At 58.9% G+C, this 20,684-nt stretch overlaps 1 protein-coding gene across 2 annotated transcripts; it reads left to right on the top strand.

Moving 5' to 3' along the window:
• Positions 1-296: 296 nt before the first annotated feature.
• On the top strand, positions 297-20,533 carry PPP2R1A (protein phosphatase 2 scaffold subunit Aalpha). Of its 2 annotated transcripts, XM_065859691.2 has the most exons (15): positions 297-453; positions 1,925-2,015; positions 2,268-2,368; positions 4,256-4,488; positions 6,141-6,288; positions 7,295-7,450; positions 8,355-8,469; positions 9,222-9,292; positions 9,993-10,127; positions 11,960-12,133; positions 14,184-14,244; positions 16,586-16,740; positions 17,613-17,755; positions 19,004-19,095; positions 20,387-20,533. In XM_065859691.2, the coding sequence occupies exons 1-15, from the start codon at positions 376-378 to the stop codon at positions 20,401-20,403; spliced, it is 1,770 nt and encodes a 589-aa protein (XP_065715763.1). In that variant the 5' UTR covers positions 297-375; the 3' UTR covers positions 20,404-20,533. The 2 variants fall into 2 exon arrangements, with proteins under 2 accessions (XP_065715763.1, XP_071656615.1); XM_071800514.1 differs by lacking the exons at positions 16,586-16,740; positions 17,613-17,755; positions 19,004-19,095; positions 20,387-20,533 and adding an exon at positions 15,807-15,889.
• Positions 20,534-20,684: the final 151 nt, after the last annotated feature.

Below are 20,684 nucleotides of genomic sequence, written 5' to 3' on the forward strand. Positions count from 1 at the left end.
TTGGTCCCAGTTTGTCCCCATTGGGTCTTATTTGGGCTCCAGTTTGTCCCAATTTGTCCCATTTTCTCCCAGTTTCTCCCACCTCCGGTTCCGCCCCCGGCGCGTTGCCCAGCAACGCCCCGCCCCGCCCTCCCACCCGTCAATCAACCGCGCTGCCCAATCAGCAGCCGAGGCGGGGCAGCGGCCGAGCCTCCGCAGGGGGGGCGCGGCCAGCGGCGAGCGGGCGTGGCTTCCCCACCCTCTAACCAATAGCGAGAGGCGAGGGGCGGGCGCTGTGGGGTCGCCAGCCAATCAGCGCTCGGGAGGCCCTGCAGGGGCGGGGCGGGCGGCCCCGTACGGCCCCTCGGAGCGGGGCGGCGGCAGCGGGCGGACAAGATGGCGGCGGCGGACGGCGACGATTCGCTCTATCCCATCGCCGTCCTTATCGACGAGCTGCGCAACGAGGACGTGCAGGTACCGGCGAGCGGCCCCTCGGTTCCGCTTCCCCCGGGGCTCGGTTTTGGGTCTCCGGCTTCGCTCTGGACCCTCCGGGCGCCGCCGCCGCCCGGCGCTGCCGTAATGGCGGTGGCGCGCTATGAAACGGCCGCTGTGGTTGGCTGCGGCGGCTGCCCCCACTGAGGCGCGGGCCAATGGGGAGCGGCGTTACGTATTTCTGAGGGGGTTCCTCATCCCCGACCCTCGCGGCGGTGGTGGGGATGAGAGGCGCAAGCTGATAGGTTCGCGGGCCTTGCATGATTTTGTGTGAGGGCTCCTGATTGGTCAAGACACGCCGAAGGGGGAATTGCCCACCCCCCCCCCCCCCCAGGCTCCGCGGCGCCTCCTGCCGGCGGGGCCGCGCGTCTCTCCCGCTGCCGACCAATGGGAGCGGGAGAACGAGCAGGCGGCGGCCGCCATTGGCCGGCGGGCGACGTGGGCGGGGGGGCGGGTGCGCGCAGCCAATGGGGAGGCTCGTCTCTGCTGCTGCAGTGCTGCGGCTCCGTGAGACGAGGGTCCTGATTGGCTCAGGTGGGAGGGGGGCGGGTTTCTACCCCAGGAGGGTCTTTATTTGCCCCAGGAGGGTCTTTAATTGCCCCATAAGGTTCTTTATTTGCCCCATAGGGTCTTCATTTGACCACATAGGGTCCTTATTTGCCCCCATGGGGTCTCTACTTACCCCCATAGGGTCTCTATTTGCCCCAAATGGTCTTTTCCCCCCCCTCCAGGTTGGTTTATTCCCCCCTAAAGGGTCTTTATTCCCCCCCAGATGTGGTTTATTCCTTTTATATGTGATTTATTGCCCTTAAATGTGGTTTATTCTCCCCTAAAGGGTCTTTATTCCCCTTATATGTTGTTTATTCCCCTTATATGTGGTTTATTCTCCCCCAAAGGGTCTTTATACCACTTATATAGGGCTTATTCACCTTATATGTGATTTATTCTTCGTATATGTGGTCTATTCTTCTTATATGTGATTTATTCCCCCCAATGTGATTTATTCCCCCCAACGTATAGTTTATTGCCCTTATATGTGATTTATTCCCCTTGTATGTGGCTTATTGCCCCCCAGATGTGGTTTATTCTCCCTATATCTGATTTATTTTCCCTATATGTGATTTATCTTCCCTATATGTGATTTATTCTCCCCCAATGTGGTTTATTCCCCCCCCTCAATGTGGTTTATTCCCTCTATATGTGATTTATTCCCCCCCCTCAATGTGGTTTATTCCCCCTCAGTGTGGTTTATTCCCCCTGTATGTGGTTTATTCCCCCTATATGTGGTTTATTTCTCCTATATGTGATTTATCGCCCTCAAATGAGCTTTATCCCCCCCCAAAAGCTCTTTATTCCCCTCCTATATAATTTACCCCCCCAGGGGTGTGTCCCCCCCCTCCAGGGTCTTTATCCCCCCCCTGGGGGGCAAATCCTGACCCATTTCCCCCCCCAGCTCCGTCTCAACAGCATCAAGAAGCTCTCGACCATCGCGCTGGCCCTGGGCGTCGAGCGCACGCGCAGCGAGCTCCTCCCCTTCCTCACCGGTAGCCAATGGGAGGGCCTCGAATCTTCCGGGGGGGTCCTATGGGTTGGGTGGGTGGGGTCAAGTTCCTAAGCCACGCCCCCCAACCCCAACCCCACTCCCTTAAACCAACAGCCCCCCCCCCTTCCAATCCAACTACTTCAATGGGGTTTTATGGGTGGTGGGCGGGGTTTAAAGGGGTGGGTGGGGTTTAAGGGAGTGGGCGGGGTTTAGGGGGGTGGGGGGTGACCCCAATGTCCCCCCATTGTCCCAGACACCATCTACGATGAGGATGAGGTGCTGCTGGCCCTGGCTGAGCAACTGGGGACCTTCACGGCGCTGGTGGGGGGACCCGAGTTCGTCCACTGTTTGCTGGTACTGGGGGGACTGGGAAGACTGGGAGGGGGGGTGGGGGGTGCTGGGAGCACTGGGGGGGCACTGGGAGCACTGGGAGGGCACTGGGAGCACTCGGGGGGCACTGGGAACACGAGGAGGTCCTCAAAGTGACGTTGGGGTCTTCATGGAGGACGTTGTGTTGGTTGACGTTGGGTTGGATTGACATTGGGTTGGGTGGGTCTTGGGGACATTTGGGGACATGTGTGACATTCTTGGGGTGTCACCACGTTGGGGTGACCCCTTGGGGACCCCATGACCATTGTGGGTGACATTGGGGTCCTTAAAGTGACACTGGGGTCTTCACGGGGGACATTGGGTTGGTTGACGTTGGGTTGGGTTGGGTGGGTCTTGGGGACATTTGTGGACACGTGTGACCTTTTTGGGGTGTCACCTTGTTGGTGTGACCCTCATGAACTCCTAGGGTGACACTGGGATCTTCAGAACATGATTGAGATGATCTAGAGTGACATGGTGGGACGTCAGGTTGACCCTGGGTTGGGTTGGTTGGATCTTGGGTTGGGTTGGTTGGATCTTGAGTTGCTTTTGGTGGCTCTTGGTGACACAAATAACCTTATTGGGGGTTGTCCCCGTGTTGGGATGACCCCTATGAAGTTCTAAGGTGACATTAGGGTCTTCAGAACATCATTGAGATGATCTAGAGTGACATTTAGTTCCATGGTGGGATGTCGGGTTGACATTGGGTTGGGTTGGTTGACGTTGGGTTGGGTTGGTTGACGTTGGGTTGGGTTGGTTGACGTTGGGTTGGGTTGGTTGACGTTGGGTTGGGTTGGTTGACGTTGGGTTGGGTTGGTTGACGTTGGGTTGGGTTGGTTGACGTTGGGTTGGGTTGGTTGACGTTGGGTTGGGTTGGTTGACGTTGGGTTGAGCTGGTTGACATTGGGTTGGGTTGGTTGATGTTGGGTTGGGTTGATTGGATCGTGGGTTGAGTTGGTTGACGTTGGGTTGAGTTGGTTGATGTTGGGTTGAGCTGGTTGATGTTGGGTTGAGCTGGTTGATGTTGGGTTGAGCTGGTTGATGTTGGGTTGGTTGACATTGGGTTGGGTTGGTTGACGTTGGGTTGGGTTGGTTGACGTTGAGTTGAGTTGGTTGACGTTGGTTTGGGTTGGTTGACATTGGGTTGGGTTGGTTGACGTTGGGTTGGGTTGGTTGACGTTGGGTTGGGTTGGTTGACGTTTGGTTGGGTTAGTTGACGTTGGGTTGAGCTGGTTGATGTTGGGTTGAGCTGGTTGATGTTGGGTTGAGCTGGTTGATGTTGGGTTGGTTGACGTTGGCTTGAGTTGGTTGACATTGGGTTGAGTTGGTTGACGTTGGGTTGGGTTGGTTGACGTTGGTTTGGGTTGGTTGACATTGGGTTGGGTTGGTTGACGTTGGGTTGGGTTGGTTGACGTTGGGTTGGGTTGGTTGACGTTTGGTTGGGTTAGTTGACGTTGGGTTGAGTTGGTTGATGTTGGGTTGGGTTGATTGGATCTTGGGTTGGGTTGGTTGACGTTGGGTTGGTTGACATTGGGTTGGGTTGGTTGACGTTGGGTTGGGTTGGTTGACGTTGGCTTGAGTTGGTTGACGTTGGCTTGAGTTGATTGGATCTTGGATTGGGTTGGTTGACGTTGGGTTGGTTGACGTTGGGTTGGGTTGGTTGACGTTGGGTTGAGTTGGTTGATGTTGGGTTGGTTGACATTGGGTTGAGTTGGTTGACGTTGGGTTGGGTTGGTTGACGTTGGGTTGAGTTGGTTGGATCTTAGGTTGGGTTGGTTGGATCTTGGCCTCGATTTGGTGGATCTCAGGTTGGTTTTGGTGGCTCTTAGTGACATTTGATGCCACATACGACCCCGTTGTGTCCCCCTGCAGCCCCCTCTGGAGAGCCTGGCCACGGTGGAGGAGACGGTGGTGCGGGACAAGGCGGTGGAGTCTCTACGCGCCGTGTCCCACGAGCACTCGCCCCCTGACCTGGAAGGTCACTTTGTCCCCCTGGTGAAGCGCCTGGCGGGCGGCGATTGGTTCACGTCGCGCACCTCGGCCTGCGGGCTCTTCAGCGTCTGCTACCCCCGCGTCTCCAGCCCCGTCAAGGCCGAGCTGCGACAGTGAGTGACGTCCCCCGTGTCCCCGAGTCCTCCGTGGTGTCCCCAAGTCAACCATGGTGGCCTTACAGCAACTTTGGGTTGGGTTGGGTTGACACCAGCGTCTTCCCGTTGGGTTCTTGGGCTTGTCATTGCATTATGAGGTGGTTGTGGTGACCCCATAGAGTGTCCTGAAGTCAACCGCGGTGTCCCCAAGTCAACCATTGTGTCCCCAAGTCAACCTTGCTGTCCCCAAGTCAACCGTGGTGGCCCTACAGCAACTTTGGGTTGGGTTGGGTTGACACCAGAGTCTTCCCGTTGGGTTCTTGGGCTTGTCATTGCATTATGAGGTGGTTGTGGTGACCCCATAGAGTGTCCTGAAGTCAACCGCGGTGTCCCCAAGTCAACCATTGTGTCCCCAAGTCAACCTTGCTGTCCCCAAGTCAACCGTGGTGGCCTTACAGCAACTTTGGGTTGGGTTGGGTTGACACCAGCGTCTTCCCGTTGGGTTCTTGGGCTTGTCATTGCATTATGAGGTGGTTGTGGTGACCCCATAGAGTGTCCTGAAGTCAACCGCGGTGTCCCCAAGTCAACCATTGTGTCCCCAAGTCAACCTTGCTGTCCCCAAGTCAACCGTGGTGGCCTTACAGCAACTTTGGGTTGGGTTGGGTTGACACCAGCGTCTTCCCGTTGGGTTCTTGGGCTTGTCATTGCGTTATGAGGTGGTTGTGGTGACCCCATAGAGTGTCCTGAAGTCAACCGCGGTGTCCCCAAGTCAACCATTGTGTCCCCAAGTCAACCTTGCTGTCCCCAAGTCAACCGTGGTGGCCCTACAGCAACTTTGTGTTGGGTTGGGTTGGTCTCAGGGTCTTCCCATTGGGTTCTTGAGGTTCTCATTGGGTTCATGAGGTGGTTGTGGTGACCCCATGGTAAGTCCCCAACCGCTTCATGGTGTCCCCAACCCAACCTGGGTGTCCCCAAGTCAACCTTGGTGGCCTCAAGTCAACGTTGGGTTGGGTTGCGTTGTCCACAGGGTCTTCCCATTGGGTTCTTCCTCTTCTCATTGGTTCATGAGATGGTTGTGGTGACCCCATAGAGTGTCCCCAAGTCAACCATTGTGTCCCCAACCCAACCTGAATGTCCCCAAGTCAACCTTGATGTCCCCAGGTCAGCCACAATGGCACTTGGTGTCATTTGGGTTGGGTTGCATTGGCCACAGGGTCTTCCCATTGGGTTCTTCCTCTTCTCATTGGGTTATGAGGTGGTTGTGGTGACCCCATAGAGTGTCCCCAACCCAACCTTGATGTCCCCAACCCAACCTTGATGTCCCCAAGTCAACCTTGGTGGTCTCAAGTCAGTGTTGGTGGCCTCAAGTCAATGTTGAGTTGGGTTGCATTGACCACAGAGTCTTCCCGTTGGGTTCTTACTCTTGTCATTGGTTCTTGAGGCGGTTGTGGTGACCCCATAGAGTGTCCCCAACCCAACCTTGATGTCCCCAAGTCAACCTTGGTGGTCTCAAGTCGATATTGGTGGCCTCAAGTCAATGTTGAGTTGGGTTGCATTGACCACAGAGTCTTCCTGTTGGGTTCTTACTCTTCTCATTGATTCATGAGGTGGTTGTGGTGACCCCAGGGTGTCCCCAAAGTGTCCCCACGATGTCCCCATGATGTCCCCAGGTACTTCCGCAACCTCTGCTCGGACGACACCCCCATGGTTCGCCGCGCGGCCGCCTCCAAACTGGGCGAGTTCGCCAAAGTACTGGAGCTGGAGCACGTCAAGAGCGAGATCATCCCCATGTTCAGCAGCCTGGCGGCCGACGAGCAGGTGGGCGGGGCCCGGACGCCTGGGTTCCCCCTTCCCCCGGATACCTGGGTCCCCTCCCAAACTCCTGGGTCCCCTCCCAAACTCCTTGGTCCCCCCCTGAACTCCTGGGTCCCTCCCAAATTCCTGGGTTCCTCACAAAGTCCTGGTTTCCATCCCTATCACTTGGACTCCTGGGTCCCTCCCCGGACTCCTGGGTCCTTCCCAAATGCCTGGGTCCCATCTCAAGCTCCTGGGTCTCTCCCGGACGCCTGGGTCCCCTCTCAAGCTCCTGGGTCCTTCCTGGACGCCTGGGTCCCTCCTGATCTCCTGGGTCCCTCCCAGACACCTGGGTCCATTGGGGCACTCCTGGGTCCCCCCCAGAACTCCTTGGTCCCTCCTGAATTCCTGGGTCCCCTCCCCGCACTCCTGGGTCCCCTCCCCGCACTCCTGGGTCCCTCCCCGCACTCCTGGGTCCCTCCCGAACTCCTGGGTCCCTCCCGGACGCCTGGGTCCCCCTAAACCCTCCAAAAAATCCCCCTTGAAGCCCCGAACCGCCCGTTTCTGCCCCATTTGCCTCGGTGCAACATCACTTCCGGTCCCCCTAAGCGCCTCAGTGCCACCTCTAAACTTCCCCCTCTCTGCCCCCCCGACCCTGAACTTTGGTTCCTCCCCCAACTTTTTGGTTCCGCCCCCAACTTCCTCATCCCTCCCCGAACTCCTGGGTCCCCCCCCGAACTCCTGGGTCCCTCCCTGAACTCCTGGGTCCCCCCAACCCCCCCCCAAAATCCCCCTGGGAGCCCCAAACCGCCTGTTTCCCCTCCATTTGCCTCGGTGTAACATCACTTCCGGTCCCCCTAAGCGCCTCAGTGCCACCTCTAAACCTCCCCCTCTCTGCCCCCCCGACCCTGAACTTTGGTTCCTCCACCAACTTTTTGGTTCCGCCCCCAACTTCCTCATCCCTCCCCGAACTCCTGGGTCCCCCCCCCGAACTCCTGGGTCCCCCCCCGAACTCCTGGGTCCCCCGCAGGACTCGGTGCGCCTCCTGGCGGTGGAGGCGTGCGTGAGCATCGCGCAGCTGCTGCCGCAGGAGGAGCTGGAGCCGCTGGTGATGCCCACGCTGCGCCAGGCGGCCGAGGACAAGTCCTGGAGGGTGCGCTACATGGTGGCCGACAAGTTCACCGAGGTGGGGACACTTTGGGGACACTTTGGGGACACTTTTTGGGTGGAGTTTGGGGCACTTTGGGGACATTTGGGGGCAGTTTGGGGCATTTGGAGGCAGTTTAGGGAGACTTGGGGACACCCTGGGGACATTGTGGGGATGTTTGGGGACACTTTGGGGACATTAGAGGACAGTTTGAGGCATTTTGGGGCGTTTGGAGACAGTTTAGGGAGATTTGGGGACATTTTGGGGATACTAAAGGACATTTTGGTGTGTTTATGAACAGTTAAGGGACGTTTTGGGAACACATTGAGGACATTAAAGGGCATTTGGGGACATTTTAAAGAGGATTTGGGCGACTTTGGGACATTGTGGGGATGTTTGGGGACACACTTGGGACATTGAAGGACACTTGGGGACACTTGGGGGACATTTGGGGACACTTAGGGAACAATTTGGGGGCAGGTTAGGGACATTTTGGGGTCAGTTTGGGGCCATTTTTGGCTGTTTTGGAGACACTTTGGGGACATTTGTTGTCACTGAGGGGACATTAAAGGCTGTTTGGGGACAGTTTGGGACATTTTGGGGACACATTTGGGGCCATTAAAGGATATTTGGGGACAATTTGGGGCCACTTTGGGGTTTTTTGGGGGCCATTTTTGCCCAGTTTGGGGCCACTTAAGGCCATTTAGGGCCAATTAGAGGCACTTTGGGGACATTTACAGAGCCTTTGGGGACATTTTGGGACAATTTGGGGACAAATGGGGACATTAAGAGCTGCTTTGGGGTGAGTTACGTCGCCATTCGGGGCATTTTTGGGGCTATTTTGGGCCATTTTAGTGCGATTTTCGTGGAGTTTTTTAGGGGGGTGACCCCGGGTGACCCTTGGGGACACTTTGGGGACCCCCCTGTGACCTTTGACCCCCAGCTCCAACGCGCCGTTGGCCCCGAAATCACCAAATCCGACCTGGTGGGCGCTTTCCAGAGTCTGATGAAGGATTGCGAGGCCGAGGTGCGGGCGGCGGCCTCACACAAGGTCAAAGGTCAGTGTAGAACGCCTGGGTCCCTCCCCGAACTCCTGGGTCCCCTCCCGAACTCCTGGGTCCCTCCCCGAACTCCTGGGTCCCCCTCGAACCCCCCCCAAAAAAACCCCCCTGGGAGCTCCACAGTGTCCATTTCCGGTTCCATTTGCCTCGGTGTAACATCACTTCCGGTCCCCCCAGGCGCCTCGGTGCAACCGCTAAACCCCCTCCCCTCTGCCCCCGTGACCCTGAATTTTGGTTCCTCCCCCAACTTTTTGGTTCTGCCCCCAACTTTCTGGTTCCGCCCCAAACTCCTGGATCCCCTCCCGAACTCCTGGGTCCCTTCCGGATGCCTGGGTCCCTCCCAAACTCCTGGGTCCCTCCTGAACTCTTGGGTCCGTGGGGCACTCCTGGGTCCCTTGTAAACTCCTGGGTCCACCCCCGATGCCTGAGTCCCCTATTTGTGTCCCCTCCCGAACTCCTGGGTCCCTCCCGAACTCCTGGGTCCCTCCCGAACTCCCGGGTCCCTCCAAAACTCCTGGGTCCCTCCCGAACTCCTGGGTCCCTCGGCTCACTCCTGTGTTCCCCCCCGAATGCCTGGGTCCCTCCCCGTGTCCCCATCACCAAACCACCAGCTTTTGGGGCCAAATCTGCTCAGTTTGGGCCCCAAATCTGGGGGTTTGGGATGGGGGACAAAGCTCAACGTGTCCCCAAGGGTCCCTCTGGTGTCCCCAAGGGCCGTTGTCCCCAACCCGTTGTCGCTTTGTCCCCAGAGTTCTGCGAGAATTTGTCACCCGACTGTCGCGAGGCCGTGATCATGGGCCAGATCCTGCCCTGCATCAAGGTGGGGACATTTGGGACACTTGGGGACATGGCGGGGGGGGAGGAAGGGACATCCTGACCCCCCCATATTCCCCCAATGTTCCCCTGTATTTGTGTCCCCATATCTCACTGTCCCCCCAATGTCCCCCCATTATCCCTATGTCCCCCCATATCCCCCTGTCTCCAATGTCCCCATGTCCCCCTTTGTCCCCCCATATCCCCCCGTCCCCAATGTCCCCCCTTGTCCCCCCATGTCCCCCATTATCCCCATGTTCCCCCATATCCCCTCTGTCCCCAATGTCCCCATGTCCCCCATTGTCCCCCCATTATACCCATGTCCCCCCATTATCCCCATGTTCCCTCATATCCCCCTGTCCTCAATGTCCCCATGTCCCCCATTGTCCCCCAATGTCCCCATGTCCCCCCATATCCCCAATGTCCCCATGTCCCCCCATATTCCCCAGTCTCCAATGTCCCCACGATGTCCTCTAATGTCCCCCAGTGTCCCCCAATGTCCCCATGTCTGTCCCAATGTCCCCGATGTCCCCTTAGTGTCCCACATATCCCCCTGTCCCATATCCCCATGTCTCCCAGTGTCCCCCCATTTCCCCTATGTCCCCATATCCCAATGTCCCCATATACCCCCATGTCCGTCCCAATGTCCCTATGTCCCCATGTTTGTTCCCATGTCCCCAATGTCCCCAATGTCCCCATGTCCCCAGGAACTGGTTTCTGACGCCAACCAACACGTCAAGTCCGCTCTGGCCTCGGTCATCATGGGACTGTCCCCAATCCTGGGCAAGGACAACACGGTGGAGCATCTGCTGCCCCTGTTCCTCGCGCAGCTCAAGGACGAGGTGGGGACACCTTGGGGACACCCTGGGGACAGTTTAGGGACATTTGGAGACACTTTGGGGCCATTTGGAGACACTTTAGGGACATTTGGGGACGCTTTGGAGACACCTTTGGGACAGTTGGAGGTGATGTTCAGATGGGCCTTGGGACGCTAAGGGGACATTGGGGACAGTGGTGGCACTTGGGGACACTGAGGGGGCAGCTATGGGGTGGTGGTAGGGGATACTGGGGGTGAACTGGTCAGATCAGGTTGATCTTCACTTGTACCTTGGGGCACTAAGGGGACACTGGGGGCACCAGGGGACATCGTGGTGGCACCTGGGGACACTGTGGGGACAGTTCTGGGGTGCTGGGAGGGGATACTGGGGGGAAACTGGGAGGGAATGGGTTGGGTTGGAGCTCATGTTCAGCTGCCCATTCATGGGGTTCTGGTTCCCATGGGGCCCATTCATGGGGGTTCCATTCATGCGGTTGTGGTTCCCACGGGGCCCATTCATGGGGCTTCCATTCATGGGGTTTCTGTTCCCATGGGGCCCATTCATGGGGCTTCCATTCATGGGGTTTCTGTTCCCATGGGGCCCATTCATGGGGGTTGCATTCATAGGGTTCCTGTTCCCATGGGGCCCATTCATGGGCGTTCCATTCATGAGGGTTCCTGTTCCCATGGGGCCCATTCATGGGGGTTCCATTCATGGGGTTCTGGTTCCCACGGGGCCCATTCATGGAGATTCTGGTTCCCACGGTGCCCATTCATGGGGTTCCAGTTCCCACGGGGCCCATTCATGGGGGTTCCATTCATGGGGTTCTGGTTCCCACACGTCCCATTCATGGGGTTGTGGTTCCCACGGGGCCCATTCATGGGGGTTCCTGTTCCCATGAGGCCCATTCATGGGGGTTCCATTCATGGGGTTCTGGTTCCCGTGGGGTCCATTCATGGGGGTTCTGGTTTCCATGAGGCCCATTCATGGGGGTTCCATTCATGGGGGTTCCATTCATGGGGTTCCTGTTCCCATGGGGGTTCCATTCATGGGGTTCTGGTTCCCACGGGGTCCATTCATGGGGGTTCTGGTTCCCACACGTCCCATTCATGGGGTTCCGGTTCCCACGGGGCCCATTCATGGGGGTTCCTGTTCCCATGAGGCCCATTCATGGGGGTTCCTGTTCCCATGAGGCCCATTCATGGGGTTCCATTCATGGGGTTCTGGTTCCCGTGGGGCTTCCATTCATGGGGTTGTGGTTCCCACGGGGCCCATTCATGGGGGTTCCTGTTCCCATGAGGCCCATTCATGGGGGTTCCATTCATGGGGTTCTGGTTCCCGTGGGGCCCATTCATGGGGGTTCCATTCATGGGGGTTCTGGTTCCCATGGGGTCCATTCATGGGGATTCTGGTTCCCACACGTCCCATTCATGGGGTTCCGGTTCCCACGGGGCCCATTCATGGGGGTTCCTGTTCCCATGAGGCCCATTCATGGGGGTTCCTGTTCCCATGAGGCCCATTCATGGGGTTCCATTCATGGGGTTCTGGTTCCCGTGGGGGTTCCATTCATGGGGTTGTGGTTCCCACGGGGCCCATTCATGGGGGTTCCTGTTCCCATGAGGCCCATTGGGAGGTTCCATTCATGACGATTCCTGTTCCCACGGGGCCCATTCATGGGGTGCCCTACGGTCTGGCCCCCCCATGTCTTTTGTCCCCTATTCAGTGTCCCAAGGTTCTCCTGAACATCATCTCCAACCTGGACCTGACCAGTTTCCCCCCCAGTATCCCCAGTATCCCCCACCCGCCCCCCGTGGGTGCCTCCCCCCAACGTCCCCGCGCTGTCCGTCTGTCCGCAGTGTCCCGAGGTCCGTCTGAACATCATCTCCAACCTGGACTGCGTGAACGAGGTGATCGGCATCCGGCAGCTCTCGCAGTCGCTGCTCCCGGCCATCGTGGAGCTGGCCGAGGACGCCAAGTGGCGCGTGCGCTTGGCCATCATCGAGTACATGCCGCTGCTGGCCGGGCAACTGGTGAGACTGGGGGCACTGGGAGGCACTGGGATGAACTGGGAGGGTGATATGGGTTGTTATGGGGGCACTGGGAGGCACTGGGAGGGTGATATGGGGCAGTATGGGGGCACTGGGAGGGTGATATGGGGCAATATGGGGGCACTGGGAGGCACTGGGAGGATGATATGGGGCAGTATGGGGGCACTGGGAGGCACTGGGATGAACTGGGAGGCACTGGGAGGGTGATATGGGGCAGTATGGGGGCACTGGGTGGCACTGGGAGGGTGATATGGGGCAGTATGGGGGCACTGGGTGGCACTGGGAGGGTGATATGGGGCAGTATGGGGGCACTGGGAGGGTGATATGGGGCAATATGGGGGCACTGGGAGGCACTGGGAGGGTGATATGGGGCAGTATGGGGGCACTGGGAAGGTGACATGGGGCAGTATGGGGGCACTGGGAGGCACTGGGAGGGTGATATGGGGCAGTATGGGGGCACTGGGAGGCACTGGGATGAACTGGGAGGCACTGGGAGGGTGATATGGGGCAGTATGGGGGCACTGGGAGGCACTGGGAGGGTGATATGGGGCAGTATGGGGGCACTGGGAAGGTGATATGGGGCAGTATAGGGGCACTGGGAGGCACTGGGAGGGTGATATGGGGCAGTATGGGGGCACTGGGAGGCACTGGGAGGGTGATATGGCGCAATATGGGGGCACTGGGTGGCACTGGGAGGGTGATATGGGGCAGTATGGGGGCACTGGGAGGCACTGGGAGACACTGGGAGGGTGATATGGGGCAATATGGGGGCACTGGGAGGCACTGGGAAGGTGATATGGGGCAGTATGGGGGCACTGGGAGGGTGATATGGGGCAGTATGGGGGTACTGGGATGAACTGGGAGACACTGGGAGGGTGATATGGGGCAGTATAGGGGCACTGGGAGGCACTGGGAAGGTGATATGGGGCAGTATGGGGGCACTGGGAGGGTGATATGGGGCAGTATGGGGGCACTGGGAGGCACTGGGAGACACTGGGAGGGTGATATGGGGCAATATGGGGGCACTGGGAGGCACTGGGAAGGTGATATGGGGCAGTATGGGGGCACTGGGAGGGTGATATGGGGCAGTATGGGGGCACTGGGATGAACTGGGAGACACTGGGAAGGTGATATGGGGCAGTATAGGGGCACTGGGATGAACTGGGAGGCACTGGGAGGGTGATATGGGGCAGTATAGGGGCACTGGGATGAACTGGGAGGCACTGGGAGGGTGATATGGGGCAGTATGGGGCACTGGGAGGCACTGGGAAGACTCTACAGGCTTCTTTGGTTGTACTGGGAGGCACTGGGAGAGACTGGGATGAAGTGGGAGGATGATATGGGGCAGCATGGGGGGGCACTGGGATGAACTGGGAGAAACTGGGAGGGCTCTACAGGCTTCTTTGGTTGTACTGGGAGGCACTGGGAGAGACTGGGATGAACTGGGAGGATGATATGGGGCAGCATGGGGGGGCACTGGGATGAACTGGGAGGCACTGGGAGGGTGATATGGGGCAGTATGAGGGCACTGGGAGGCACTGGGATGAACTGGGAGGCACTGGGAGGGTGATATGGGGCAGTATGGGGGCACTGGGAGGCACTGGGATGGACTGGGAGGCACTGGGAGACTGATACGGGGCAGTATGGGGGGGGTACTGGGATGAACTGGGAGAGACTGGGATGAACTGGGAGGATGATATTGGGCAGTATGGGGGGGTACTGGGAGGACACTGGCATGAACTTGGAGACACTGGGAAGAGACTGGGATCGACTGGGATGAACTGGGAGGCACTGAGGTAGCTTGGGAGGGAACTGGTATATACTGGGATCAACTGGGAGCATGATCCCATACTGGGATGAACTGGGAAGGACTGGGAGGGGCCACTGTTCTCTCTTGGTCCGTACTGGTGGGGTACTGGTTCATACTGGTACATATCAATTCATACTGGTTCGTAGTGGTTCACAGCGGTTCATAGTGGTTCATACTGGTTTATACTGGTTCATACTGGTTTATACTGGTTTTACCCCGCAGGGTGTGGAGTTTTTCGATGAGAAGCTGAACTCGCTCTGTATGGCCTGGCTGGTGGATCACGGTGAGCCCGGACGCCTGGGTCCCTCCCGGACTCCTGGGTCCCCTCCAGAACTCCTGGGTCCCCCCCGAACTCCTGGGTCCCTCCCGGACGCCTGGGTCCCCTCCTGAACTCCTGGGTCCCTCCCGAACTCCTGGGTCCCTCCCGGACTCCTGGGTCCTCCCCGAACTCCTGGGTCCCCTCCCCGAACTCCTGGGTCCCTCCCGGACTCCTGGGTCCTCCCCGAACTCCTGGGTCCCCTCCCCGAACTCCTGGGTCCCTCCCGAACTCCTGGGTCCCCTCCTGAACTCCTGGGTCCCCTCCTGAACTCCTGGGTCCCTCCCCGAACTCCTGGGTCCCTCCCGGACGCCTGGGTCCCCTCCCGAACTCCTGGGTCCCTCCCGAACTCCTGGGTCCCTCCCGGACTCCTGGGTCCTCCCCGAACTCCTGGGTCCCCTCCCCGAACTCCTGGGTCCCTCCCGGACTCCTGGGTCCCTCCCGAACTCCTGGGTCCCTCTCGGACTCCTGGGTCCCCTCCAGAACTCCTGGGTCCCTCCCGAACTCCTGGGTCCCTCCCGGACTCCTGGGTCCTCCCCGAACTCCTGGGTCCCTCGGACACCTGGGTCCCCTTCTGGGTTGGGGGATGTTACTGGGAGCCATTGGGGCTTACTGGGAGTTACTGGGAGATACTGGGAGTGACTGGGGACCATAGGGAGTTACTGGGAGATACTGGGTGCTACTGGGAGCCATAGGGGATTACTGGAGTTACTGGGAGTTACTGGTTTCCTAGTGAGGGACTTACTGGGAGATACTGGCAGTTACTGGGGGTTACTGGGAGCCATAGGGGGTTACTGGGAGCTACTGGGAGCCATAGGGGGTTACTGGGAGCCATAGGGGGTTACTGGGAGCCATAGGGGGTTACTGGGAGCTACTGGGAGCCATAGGGGGTTACTGGGAGATACTGGGAACCATAGAGAGTTATTGGGGGATACTGGGAGCCATAGGGAGTTACTGGGAGTTACTGGGGACCATAGGGGGTTACTGGGAGCTACTGGGGACCATAGGGGGTTGCTGGGAACCATAGGGGGTTACTGGGAGTTACTGGGGACCATAGGGATTTACTGGGGACCATAGAGGGTTACTGGGAGTTACTGGGGACCATAGGGAGTTACTGGGAGATACTGGGGACCATAGAGAGTTATTGGGGGATACTGGGAGCCATAGGGGGTTACTGGGAGTTACTGGGGACCATAGGCGGTTACTGGGAGATACTGGGAACCATAGAGAGTTATTGGGGGATACTGGGAGCCATAGGGGGTTACTGGGAGTTACTGGTGACCGTAGGGGGTTGCTGGGAACCATAGGGGGTTACTGGGAGCTACTGGGGACCATAGGGGGTTACTGGGAGCCATAGGGAGATACTGGGGACCATAGGGATTTACTGGGGACCATAGGGGGTTACTGGGAGCCATAGGGAGATACTGGGGACCATAGGGATTTACTGGGGACCATAGGGGGTTATTGGGAGCTCTGGGGGGTTCCTGCTCCCCAGTTTGAGCCAACTGGTGTGACTGGTGTCCCCCCAGTTTACGCCATCCGCGAGGCCGCCACCAGTAACCTGCTGGGGATTACTGGGAGCTACTGGGAGCCATAGGGGCTTACTGGGAGTTACTGGTGACCATAGGGGGTTGCTGGGAACCATAGGGGGTTACTGGGAGTTACTGGGGACCATAGGGAGTTACTGGGAGATACTGGGGACCATGGCGGGTTACTGGGAGTTACTGGGAGCTATAGGGGGTTACTGGGAGATACTGGGGACCATAGGGGGTTACTGAGGACCATAGAGGGTTACTGGGAGATACTGGGAGCCATAGGGGGTACTGGGAGTTACTGGGGACCATAGGGGGTTACTGGGAGATACTGGGAGATACTGGGGACCATAGAGGGTTACTGGGAGATACTGGGGACCATAGGGTGTTACTGGGAGTTAATGGGAGCCATAGGGGGTACTGGGAGTTACTGGGGACCATAGGGGGTTACTGGGAGCCATAGGGGGTTACTGGGAGTTACTGGGGGCCATAGGGCGTTATTGGGAGCCATAGGGCGTTATTGGGAGCCATAGGGGGTTACTGGGAGTTACTGGGGGCCATAGGGCGTTATTGGGAGCCATAGGGGGTTACTGGGAGCCATAGGGAGATACTGGGGACCATAGGGATTTACTGGGGACCATAGGGGGTTACTGGGAGCCATAGGGAGATACTGGGGACCATAGGGATTTACTGGGGACCATAGGGGGTTACTGGGAGCTCTGGGGGGTTCCTGCTGCCCCAGTTTGAGCCAACTGGTGTGACTGGTGTCCCCCCAGTTTACGCCATCCGCGAGGCCGCCACCAGTAACCTGCGCAAACTGGTGGAGCGCTTCGGGCAGGACTGGGCGCAGGGCACCATCGTGCCCAAGGTGCTGGCCATGGCCGGGGACCCCAACTACCTGCACCGCATGACCACGCTCTTCTGCATCAACGTGAGCCGGACGCCGGGCTCCTCGGGGCACTCCTGGGTCCATGGGGCACTCCTGGGTCCCTTGGGGCACTCCTGGGTCCCTTGGGGCACTCCTGGGTCCCTCCCAAACTCCTGGGTCCCTTGGGGCACTCCTGGGTCCATGGGGCACTCCCGGGTCCCTTGGGGCACTCCTGGGTCCCTCCCAGACTCCTTGGTCCCTTGGGGCACTCCTGGGTCCATGGGGCACTCCTGGGTCCCTCCCAGACTCCTGGGTCCCTTGGGGCACTCCTGGGTCCCTCCCAGACTCCTGGGTCCCTTGGGGCACTCCTGGGTCCATGGGGCACTCCCGGGTCCCTTGGGGCACTCCTGGGTCCCTCCCAGACTCCTGGGTCCCTTGGGGCACTCCTGGGTCCATGGGGCACTCCTGGGTCCCTTGGGGCACTCCTGGGTCCATGGGGCACTCCCGGGTCCCTTGGGGCACTCCTGGGTCCCTCCCAGACTCCTTGGTCCCTTGGGGCACTCCTGAGTCCATGGGGCACTCCTGGGTCCCTTGGGGCACTCCTGGGTCCCTCCCAAACTCCTGAGTCCCTTGGGGCACTCCTGGGTCCGTGGGGCACTCCTGGGTCCCTTGGGGCACTCCTGGGTCCCTCCCAAACTCCTGAGTCCCTTGGGGCACTCCTGGGTCCATGGGGCACTCCTGGGTCCCTTGGGGCACTCCTGGGTCCATGGGGCACTCCTGGGTCCCTCCCAGACTCCTGGGTCCCTCCTGAACTCCTGGGTCCCGTTTGATTCCCTCCCTATCTCCTCTTTCCCTTGGGGCACTCCCGGGTCCATGGGGCACTCCCGGGTCCCCTGGGGCACTCCTGGGTCCATGGGGCACTCCTGGGTCCGCAGGTGCTGTCGGAGGTGGTGGGACAGGAAGTGACGCGGCAGCAGCTCCTCCCCACCGCCCTGCGCATGGCGGGCGACGCCGTGGCCAACGTGCGCTTCAACGTGGCCAAGTCCCTGCAGCGCATCGGGCCCGTGCTGGACCAGGGGTGAGACACCAGTATAGACCAGTATAAACCAGTATAAACCAGTACGGACCAGTACGGACCAGTGCAGACCAGTATAGAGTGGGATATGTGCCATAGAGTGGGCTCCCAGTGCACCCACAGCACATGGGGCCCGTGCTGGACCAGGGGTGAGACACCAGTATGAACCAGTATGAACCAGTACAGACCAGTATAGACCAGTACAGACCAGTACGGACCAGTATGGACCAGTGCAGACCAGTATAGAGTGGGATATGTGCCATAGAGTGGGCTCCCAGTGCACCCACAGCACATGGGGCCCATGCTGGACCAGGGGTGAGACACCAGTATAAAGCAGTATAAACCAGTATAGACCAGTATAGACCAGTACGGACCAGTACGGACCAGTATGGACCAGTGCAGACCAGTATAGAGTGGGATATGTGCCATAGAGTGGGCTCCCAGTGCACCCACAGCACATGGGGCCCGTGCTGGACCAGGGGTGAGACACCAGTATAAAGCAGTATAAACCAGTATAGACCAGTATAGACCAGTATGGACCAGTACGGACCAGTATGGACCAGTGTAGACCAGTATAGAGTGGGATATGTGCCATAGACTGGGCTCCCAGTGCACCCACAGCACATGGGGCCCGTGCTGGACCAGGGGTGAGACACCAGTATACACCAGTATAAACCAGTATAGACCAGTACAGACCAGTATGGACCAGTGCAGACCAGTATAGATTGGGATATGTGCCATAGACTGGGCTCCGAGTGCACCCAGTGTGTGTGTCCCCATTGTCCCCCATTGTCCCCATTGTCCCCCCATTGTCCTCCATTGTCCCCCATGTCCCCCCATTGTCCCCATTGTCCCTTGTTGTCCCCCATTGTCCCCATATCCCCCTGTCCCCCCATTGTCCTCCATTGTCCCCATATCCCCATGTCCCCCCAATGTCCCCCCCATATCCCCATCACCCCAATGTCCCCCCAGTGTCCCATTGTCCCCATGTCCCCCCATTATTCCCCATGTCCCCACTGTCCCCCCAAGACCCCCCAGTGTCCCCCACAGTGTCCCCCATTGTCCCCATTATCCCCATGTCCCAGTGACCCCAAGTGACCCTCAGGGTCCTAGTGCCCCACTGCCCCCAAGTCATATCCCAGTGTCCCATGTCCCCATGTCCCCATATCCCCCCCAATGTCCCCATTGTCCCCAATGTCCCTGATGTCCCCATTGTCCCCGATGTCCCCAATGTCCCCATGGTGTCCCCAGGACGCTGCAGACGGAGGTGAAGCCGGTGCTGGAGAAGCTGACGCAGGATCAGGACGTGGACGTCAAGTATTTCGCCCAGGAGGCGCTGAGCGGTGAGGGGACATTGGGGACATTGGGGACAATGGGGGGACATGGGGACATTGGGGATAATGGGGACATGGGGATATGGGGGGACATTGGGGGCAATGGGGGACATGGGGTCAATGAGGTCAATGGGGACATTGGGGACATGGGGATATGGGGGGACATTGGGGGCAATGGGGGACATGGGGACATTGGGGATAATGGGGACATGGGGTCAATGGGGACATTGGGGATAATGGGGACATGGGGTCAATGAGGGCAATGGGGGACATGGGGTCAATGAGGACAATGGGGACAGTGGGGATAATGGGGACATGGGGACAATGAGGGCAATGGGGACATTGGGGATAATGGGGACATGGGGATATGGGGGGACATTGGGGGCAATGGGGGACATGGGGTCAATGAGGGCAATGGGGACATTGGGGATAATGGGGACATGGGGTCAATGAGGGCAATGGGGGACATGGGGTCAATGAGGACAATGGGGACAGTGGGGTCAATGGGGACATTTGGGATAATGGGGACATTGGGGCAGTGGGGACATTGGGGCAATGGGGGGACATGGGGAATAATGCTGGGACATGGGGACAATGGGGACATTGGATAATGGGGGGACATGGGGACAATGGGGATAATATGGGGATAATGGGGGGAAATGGGGACGTTGGGGATAATGGGGACAATGGGACATGGGGAATAATGGGGGGACATGGGGACAGTGGGGACAATGGGGATAATGGGGGGATATGGGGATAATGGGAAATGGGGACAGAGGGGGACATTGGGGATTCATAGGGGGATATGGGGACAATGGGCACAAGGGGACAATGGGGACATTGGGAATAATGGGGACATTGGGGGCAATGGGGGACAGGGGGGCAATGGGGATATGGGGACAGTGGGGGGAAATGGGGACAATGGGTCAATGGGGACATTGGGGTCAATGGGGACAATGGGGGCACTGGAGGGGACATGGGGACAATGGGACAGGGGGACATTGGGGATAATGGGGACATGGGGACACTTGGGGGGACATGAGGGTCATGGGGGACATTGGGGTCAATGGGGACAATGGGGGGACATTGGGGAGGTGGGGACAGTGGGGTCAATGGGGACATTGGGGACACTTGGGGGGACGTGGAGATAATGGGGACAATGGGGTCAGCGGGGATAATGGGGAGACATTGGGGTCAATGGGGATAATGGGGGGACATTGGGGTCAATGAGGATAATGGGGGGACATTGGGGACATTGGGGCCACATTGGTGACCCCCGTGTCCCCTCCCCCCCCCCCAGTTCTTGCTCTGGCCTGACCCGCCGCCCCTCCCCCCACCCCCCGCATGCGAGCGGCGCCGCCGCCCCTCCCCCCACCGGCCCCTCCCCCGGCCACCCCCCCGTTACCGCCTTATTCATTAATTATAACGAGTTGCGCCGTTAATGAAATGAGGACTCTTCTTTATTTGGGGGGGGAGGGGGGACCCAGGAGTTCGGGAGGGACCCAGGAGTTCGGGAGGGACCCAGGAGTCCGGCGGGGACCCAGGAGTTGGGGGCGGAACCAAAAAGTTGCGGGCGGAACCAAAGTTCGGGGTCGCGG

The sequence above is a fragment of the Patagioenas fasciata genome, chromosome 31 (genome assembly GCF_037038585.1).
Source record: "Patagioenas fasciata isolate bPatFas1 chromosome 31, bPatFas1.hap1, whole genome shotgun sequence".
Lineage (NCBI taxonomy): Eukaryota > Metazoa > Chordata > Aves > Columbiformes > Columbidae > Patagioenas > Patagioenas fasciata.